The sequence below is a fragment of the Primulina tabacum genome, chromosome 3 (genome assembly GCF_025594145.1).
Source record: "Primulina tabacum isolate GXHZ01 chromosome 3, ASM2559414v2, whole genome shotgun sequence".
Taxonomy (NCBI): domain Eukaryota; kingdom Viridiplantae; phylum Streptophyta; class Magnoliopsida; order Lamiales; family Gesneriaceae; genus Primulina; species Primulina tabacum.
In genome coordinates this window covers 17,096,760-17,105,201 of record NC_134552.1, presented here as the reverse complement: position 1 = coordinate 17,105,201, position 8,442 = coordinate 17,096,760, and the positions used below count along the sequence as shown (strand labels likewise).

At 29.7% G+C, this 8,442-nt stretch overlaps 1 protein-coding gene and 1 long non-coding RNA gene across 2 annotated transcripts; one reads left to right on the top strand and one right to left on the bottom strand.

The window, feature by feature from the left end:
* Nucleotides 1–4,253: 4,253 nt before the first annotated feature.
* LOC142539046 (uncharacterized) lies at nt 4,254–6,338 on the top strand. The gene is made up of 5 exons (XR_012818790.1): nt 4,254–4,671; nt 4,765–4,867; nt 5,005–5,028; nt 5,211–5,258; nt 5,972–6,338. It is a non-coding gene; the product is annotated as an uncharacterized LOC142539046 (long non-coding RNA).
* An 805-nt stretch (nt 6,339–7,143) lies between these two features.
* On the bottom strand, nt 7,144–7,677 carry LOC142538528 (uncharacterized). Its single transcript, XM_075643843.1, has one exon. It carries the CDS (start codon nt 7,675–7,677, stop codon nt 7,144–7,146), a length of 534 nt encoding a protein of 177 aa, XP_075499958.1.
* Nucleotides 7,678–8,442: the final 765 nt, after the last annotated feature.

The following is an 8,442-nucleotide window of genomic DNA, read 5'->3' as shown; positions in this document are numbered from 1 at the left end:
CTTGCATAATTCTAAATATTCAGAATTCATTTGACAAGGACGAACCTTGGTAGGAATATTCTTTTCATCAAAATTCTCTTCATATGGAAGAGAGATAATATGCTTCTTACGATTTCAAAAAGCATTAGGGAGATCATTACATATTTCTAATGAGAACTTATTATAAATAAGTTTAATTTTTTCCTGTAATTTAGGATTATTTAATTTATCATCTATAGTTAATATTTTAACTTCTTCTTTTAAAGAATTTATTTGAAAAGTTTTTCTATCAATTTTTTCTTGTAATTCATTTAAAATTCTATAAACAGGTTTAGTTATAAACTTAAAGGAAATAGGATTACCTTGAAAAGTTCCTATAATACCTGTTTCATCAACATATGTTAAAGGATATATTTGATAAATAAAAGGAAGACCAAGTATAAGTTGGCTAGAAATATCTTTTGCTAATAAAAAACTGGTTTGAATACAGTTTTTATCTTTGCAAATATATACTTTTGGTAATTTATAATTTATTTCTAAGGGTTCTCCTCCTGCATGAGAAAGAGAATGAGTAGTTTTATGAAAGTATTTTGTAGAAATTAATCATTCCTGTATAGCATTTAAATCTGCACCACTATCAATCATAGCAATGAAATTTTTCTTATAAGAACTATCAATTAATAAAGTAATATTAGTGTACCATTTTTGAGATATAATCATACTTAAAACAGATAAATGTTTTTTATTTGGATCAGGGAATGAAATATCTTGAAGATTATCAAAACTTTCAGGAGTATTAACTGAATTATTAGTTTCAATAATTGAAATACGATAATTTAAACTATTATTATTATGTTGTAAAATTTTTACTTGTTTTTTAAGATTTTCTATTTATTTAACTAAATCCTGTATAGTAACTGGATTTTGTTTACTATATTTTTGTTGTAGAAGATTTTTTACTTCTTTCATAGAATAAACTTGTTCTTGTTTAACAAGAATGTTATTATTATTGCTAGTTGAAGCAGTATTCTCCATTTGATCTATAATGGTAGATTTTAATATTGGATCCTTAATCATTTTAAAGAATTATAAAATATTATTGTTAGTTAACACATTAATATTTAAATCATGAAATTGAGACATGAGTTTATAAAATTCATCATTTTGATTCTTATTATCCTCTATATGATTTAAACAAGATTTTCCTTGTATACAGTTATTACATTCTTCTAAATCAGAAATCTCTGATTCACTATCTATTATTTCTTCTGAAATATAAGATTCTAACGAACTCTTAGTTTCACTGTCAGAATTATTATTCGAATCCATTATTATTTTAAATAATGTTTCTTTTAGATTATCATCTATTTCTAAATTATTAATTTTGTTTTTAGCCTAACATTGATTAGCATAATGTCCTGGCTTTTTACATTTTCTACAAATTATTAATTTATTCTTATTTTTATAATTTTCTGTTTTCCGTAAATCACGACTTTCTTTTCTTTTCTTTTTCTTATCCTTTTGTCTATCAGACAAATTTCTTTTCTTTCTATAAATTTTTTCATCCCTATCTATTATTTTTTTCTTACCTTTATTAGGTAGGTCCATACCAAATTGATCACAAAATTTACCTCATTGTTTTTTCTTAAGTAAATTCTGTCTTTTAATTTGATTATTTAATTTTAATTCATTATAGAGAGCTAAATCCTCTTTAATACAAGTACTAATTAATTTTTCATAAGTATAATTTTCATATGGAATATTAATATCATCTTTTCTTAAGACTTTTCTAATCTTTTCAGCAAATAGAAAAGGTAAACCATCTTTAAATTTGACTTTCCAAAAACTATTATTACAGTCTGGTATCTCATAAATTCGAGATAAAAATGTATCTTTATACCATCTAAAATCAGTAAGTGTTTTACATTTTAGATTACTTAATAAAGTACGGATTTTTCACTCTCATCAGTAAATCTGCCAGTAAAATGTTCAATCATTGTCATTATTAATGAATATACTACATTTTCTGATTGAATATTATTTTCAATTTTTATTGAATTTATTATATCATTTTTTTTGGATTGATTTAAATAATTATCTCACCAACCTTTAAGTTGGCCAGTAAATCCTGATATAATCATTTTAGCAATATTTTTATCATTATTACTTGAAGTTTTACACACAATACTATACATAAGCATTCTGTGAGCAGTATTATAAATTTGTTTATCACTAAAACCATCAATATTCCATTCATAAATACTTTTCCCATTGTAACTATTAGCAAAAATATATTCTTGTTCTTCAATAAGAACATCCATGGGAGTAGGTCTATTATAATAATATTTGGTTTGGGTAGGTCTATCTGCCCATTTGATTTTATTAATTTCTTCATCAGAGTGATTATCGATATTCTCAAACTCTTCATTAAGAGTATTTAAATTAAGATTTTTAAATTTTTCTTCTAATAATTTTTCTATATCAGAAACAGAAGACTTAAATTTAAAATTTTTTATATCTGGAGGGGATTGAATAGAAGAAGTAGCAATAGAAACAATATTAGTTTCTTCTTTAGACTGTATATGAACATCTGGTTTAATTTGATTAATAGCTAAGATTATTTTATCAATACGATCCTTAAGAGAAACTATTTCCTCTCCTATTATTATAAGATATAAATTTGTATAATTCTGTTTTTCAATTATCTGATTAATATGTTTAACAGTTATTTGTAACATATCATTGTCAAATAATTTTGAAAAGCAGTAAAATTAAAATTTTTTTCTATAATAAAAGATTGTTGAGGAGGATGAACAGATTTTTGAATCTGTCCAGAAGAAAGTTTATAATTTCTTTCAAGAATAGAAATATAATCTATAATAAATGTTTTAAAAAACCAAGGAACAAAATGAATTAATTTATTCTGGTTTCACAATATTTGTAAAATTCCGAAACAATATATTCAAACTCTTCTTCAGAGAAACTTTTAAAGTACCAATCTCTAAAAGATTCTCATTTGGGTAAATAAAATTCTGCATTGATCTTTGCTCTAGTAAGAGATCCTTTAGTAAAATCAATTTTTGGTTTACTATCCATTAAATACTAAAATTCATTTCTGAAACTGTATCAGTTTCTTTAACTTTTTGAAAGTTACTTTTATGAACAATATTATTTTGATTTATGATTAATTCATCTACTGTATCTTGTACAGAAGACTCTACATCTTCTCTTATCTGAGAAGTAGAAGCTCTAGAAGTTTGAGGAATATCCACCATATAATCTATTGGTGAAATAAAAGAATGACTAGATCTTGATCTAGCATAGATAGAAGATGATAATAATATTCTTTGTTCATTATTGAATTGTATTTGAGCAGATCCTTCATTATTTTGTATAACTTGTTGTAAATCTCTATTTATTATAGAATTTCTAGGAACAGCTTGTTCAATTATCCAGTTTTCTGGAAATTCAATTTCTTCCCATTTTATAGACCTACGAGTTGTAATATTAGATCTATTAAAATTAGTTTCTATAAGAATAGTTTCATTTTTTTATCTATTATTTTACACATAGGATTCAGTGTAAATAATGGTTTATAATAAATACGATAACAGATACATATTACTTCTGTACCGGGAGTATAATTATAACCATGAGTTTTAACATTTAATGTTAAAGAATTTAATATATTAATATCAGACAAAGATAAAGATAAATTAGGATAAACATCAAAATATACTAGACCATGTGCCAGACTAGATTGAATTATTCCCATAAGGGATTGTTTCCAATTCAAATTTCTACCATCTAATAAAGCTGCTATAAAGCTTTATGGTAGTCCTTCTAAAGTTAAAGGTCTAAAAGCAATTTGAATTAAACCTATATGAATGAATATGTAGTTTTTCCTATAAGGCAAAATATCGTTATTGTTTAACAGTCTAATAACCATTTCATCATTATGAAGAGGTACTGAAGATTCTGTAGTTTTAACTACCTGTTTAAAACCAATTCTTTCAAAGGTTCCTAATTTATATATCATTTTAGATTCTATCTTAGGAATAGTCCATTGATTCAATAAATATAAATTTTCTGGTAAATCATATTCTTCATTTAAACTGTTATGAACTGTTTCTCAGTTTCTTTCATATCAAAAATATTCTGTAAGGTCCAGAAATTAATTATCCTGTAATTTTGGCATAATTAGAATAATTATTGAGTTGTAAATTAAAATAATTATTTATGCCAAATAATTTTTGTAGGTGTGTTAAAAACATATATTTTAGAATATCGGAGAATTTAACGATATAAAATACAAATAGAGTTTAAATAACACACGGGAGCAAGATTAATGCAAAAATCGAGATAAAGGGGCATGAATACTATATTATATACATATACATACACACATAACTTATTTTATTGGAGAGAGAAGGAAGAAGCCAATTTCCCAAACCCATTCCCGTAGCTTTCCTTTTTTTTTTCTTCAAAATTTTCGTCACTTTCAGCACCTTCATTTTGGAGAGGTCATAACTTTACCGTCCAGCGTCAAAATCACGAACGGTTTGAGGGGTTTTCTTCCTTACATCAGTAGCTTCGTTTTGAACCATGAATCGCTACTTTTGATGCTCGTTTTAGCCCCAATCGAACCCTGTTTCGGGACTGCTCCTGTTCGAGTTTCTTGTTCGATTTTAGGTGAGCTGTTGCTTGGTTTTTCTTGGTTCTTTGGAGTATATTGAGCAAGGATTTGAAGGTTAAATCTTACCTTGTTGTTCCTGCGTTTTTCAGCTAGTTTTCAGTTCGGTTTTTGGTCGTGAATAGTGTTTTCCGACGTCTTTTCCGGCGAGTAGCAACATTGGACCGCTAACGACTAGTTTATACTTCGATCTTGGTAATTTTGTATCCAATTCCAGATTTTTCGGTGCATAAGTAGGCTGCCCCGAAGTGTAATTTTACTCGCTTCGATTTAATTTCGCTTTGTCGATTTTAATGCATTATATTGACGTATATATTAGGTTTATATTGTAGGTTCGATCGTTGGAGAGCTTTGAGGTATAAATCGAAGAGTTTGTGAATTAGTATCGAGTTAATCGTGTGATTATTTTGGAGAATTACGGTTATTTAGTTGAAATTGATTTGGGAATTAAGTTTTGATAATTAAAAATCAATAAGTTGGATTAATTTAGTTTTATTGGCGAATTGTGAATTATTCGACCTATTTTTATCATTGTTAGGTCGAGGAGATTAAAGTTGAGCTTGTTGTGATTTTAGAGTCGGTTTATGTATGTTACAGCTCGGTAACATACAACGGTAAAACATAAATTATGTTTAATCTGTGTTACATTGATCGGGTGTATGACTTGTTGGCTGTTGTAAATTGTTAAATGCCTTCATTATGATCTATGTTTATTAGTTTGACATATTATTGGCATTTAGCATCAGGCATACTGTTATGACATTCATGTTGAGCAATATCGTTCTTGTTAGCCCACTGTTGATATCCGGTGTTATCTGGCACTGTTGTTTATCTCGGGATCATTGTGTGGCTGATAGGCCTATACACATGAGACCGTAGATGTGATTGAACAATCCCGTGGTTAGTGCAGCCTTTTGAGGTGAGCGCTGGGATTGTGTCATCTAGTTCCTTCTGTTGTGCCATCCTGTTATAGCGTATCAGCTGTATGGAGGCCGAGTCAGGGGTGTTATTCAGCACAGCTTGGCATACCTCGCATACTTGGCAGGGCGGTTTAGCTGCATGACGATGTAGCTCCCCTGTGTTGTTGCTCGAGCATTATTCCAGTTGTTATCGTACCGTTTGTTGGCTCCTGTTATCCCGATTATTCGTTGAGCCTTTCATGCATTGCATATCACATTTCATTATATGATTATGCATGATTTCTGTTATTGTTGTTATTGTTGGACTATTTCTTACCAGAATCCTAACCTCAGTTGTTTACTGGGGGGCTGCTGTGGTTGCTTTTGAGCACCATGGTAGATCTCCCGAGTCGTTTTGCAGCATCAGGCCGAGGTTCCGCCAGTGGAGCTCGGGATTGAGGTTGGATTGCTTGGTTCTGTTCAGTGGAGTCTCCCAGTTAGTCTATATGTATGTCTTGGGTTTGTTTCACTCTTGTATTGTAGTTTATTTGCCGGGGAGATGCCCCGTGTATCTGTAGTGGTATTTGGTTGTTTTTGCAATGTTCTGAATCGACTCTGTGATATTTATGATCTGGTGAGTATTTGGTAAGTTCTAATTTCTGTTTAGTCCTGGCCAGTGCGGCTATAGGTTGTTTAACCTTGGTTTTGTTTTAATGACTCTAGTTGGAGTATATTTTGATATAAATTGCTGCTTGAGTTTTTCGGGATGTCCTATTTACGGGGAGTTCATGCCGAAATTTTTCTAGGCCCTGAGGTCCGTTTTAAATTATTTTAAACCATTTCCGCTGTAAATCTAAATCAAACCATTATTGTTTGATCATTATTTGTCATTAGAGTAAATGGGCCTCACATATTCATTTGAATAAAAAGTGCTAAATTATTAACCAGACTATTTCCATGGCTCTGATACCATCTGAGGCTTGGAATCAAAGTGAATCTGATACGTGACATTGTTTTACCAAATTTTTCCTTAGTGGCTTTTGCACACATGGAGGTTATTGGTTTCCAGCCTATATACCATTTTCAACTCATACTGAGCTAAGAAAAGGAAGAATTTAAATTCCAGAATAATAATGAATATAATATTCTTATTTGGAACTTTTACAAAACATAAAAAGATTTATAAAAGATATACCAAAGAAATTAAACAAATGAGAATTTTACCGAGATTCCTTAGAATCATAAATTCATGTAAAAAATATATATATCTAATTGAATTTAATTATTATTATTATTATTATTATTATTATGGGACTCAAAAACAATATAAGTTAGGGTTAAAATTTATTTTTTAGTTGGATCATGTACCAATTAAGTCATTTACAATAGTTCATATGTCAGTTTGTCGATTAACCAATAGTTCCTGTATCAAAATATTTTTTAATGCATTATTTAAAATAAAAAGGCAACATATGTATGATAACTTTTCAACATTTTTATTTTGGTTATTCAGTTATATTTGGGTTTATTACAACGTTGGAAACATCTTATCAAACTTCTTTCCCCTAGAACTTATAAGAAGTCATCAGCAATAACCTCGAGAATATTAGACAAACGTTTCAAATTATAAATGGAATCCTCGAAAGGGGGCTTCTGGAAGATAGTAGCATAAGCTTTCTCACATTGATCGGCGGCGTTAAACACTTGCGTAGCCTGCTGACCGAGTTGGCGATACTGCCCATGATTCAGATTATCGTATGCTGATGATAGTATGGACGAAAAAGCAGGAACATAAAAATTCTTGCATTCGGTTACTACATTGTGGATTTGAGGATCGGTTATGAGATACAACATGAGATCGATCAAACGTTGAGTCATGTTCATGTTCCATATCACCTTCCCGATGGCTAAATTTGCTAGCACTGGGATGGGAGCCGTTTTCGTGCTCGAACCTGACCCGAAATCGGTTAAACAGTAATTTTCGTCGAATGTCTTACGACATACGTCTTCGAGTGCAGTAGCATCTACTGGTTTACCGAAGAAAGACCCATCGATGACGAGTATCAACACGAAGAGGAAGATGGTTTTGTTGAATATAAACTCCATTATATTTTTTGGTTTCTTGCTTTTTGGTTGTGTGGTGTTTTGTTGTCACATTGATGTGTATATATATAGAGTGCATGGTAGGTGGTGAATGGAAAGGTTGATTTAGTTGTGGATTATTTGAATATTTTCAGTGCTTTTTTGGCAAATTATACGCATAAAGTTCATTATTGACATTTATGTAAGAAGTTGACTATTGGATTTTCTTTTATCCATAATATGTAATCTTGATACATGATCATGGCAATTCCTTACATAGTAATAAAATTCCAATAAATAAATATATTTATTGATAATTTGTAATATAGAATGAGCCATTTTATTCATCTTTCTACATTATTTAGAGATAACTTTTAATGATATACTAGTAACCAAGCACATGCAATGTATGTAGTATAATACATGAATATTTTCGTTTTTAGAAAAATTAAACGAACAAATAAATTAAAGTTTCTAGCATTAGCCGTTGGCATACCGTTTTCTCGTACTCAAGACGTAGCAGAAGTTTTAAAATTTTTGTTTTGACGTTCAAATTATTTTTGACTGTCATATGATTTAGTTTAATTTACCTTTGCGTATTTGACATCGACTCCAACTACCCCGGTATTTAGACAGTAATAGCTCTTCCTGTAAATCTCTATGAACTTTCTTCAACCTCTTCAATCATCTTCATGATCAGAGACTATGTTCTTCGTGCAGATTGCACTATAAATCCACATGAAATTTGCGTTGAGATTAGATCGACGGAATTCAAAATCACAGGACGGT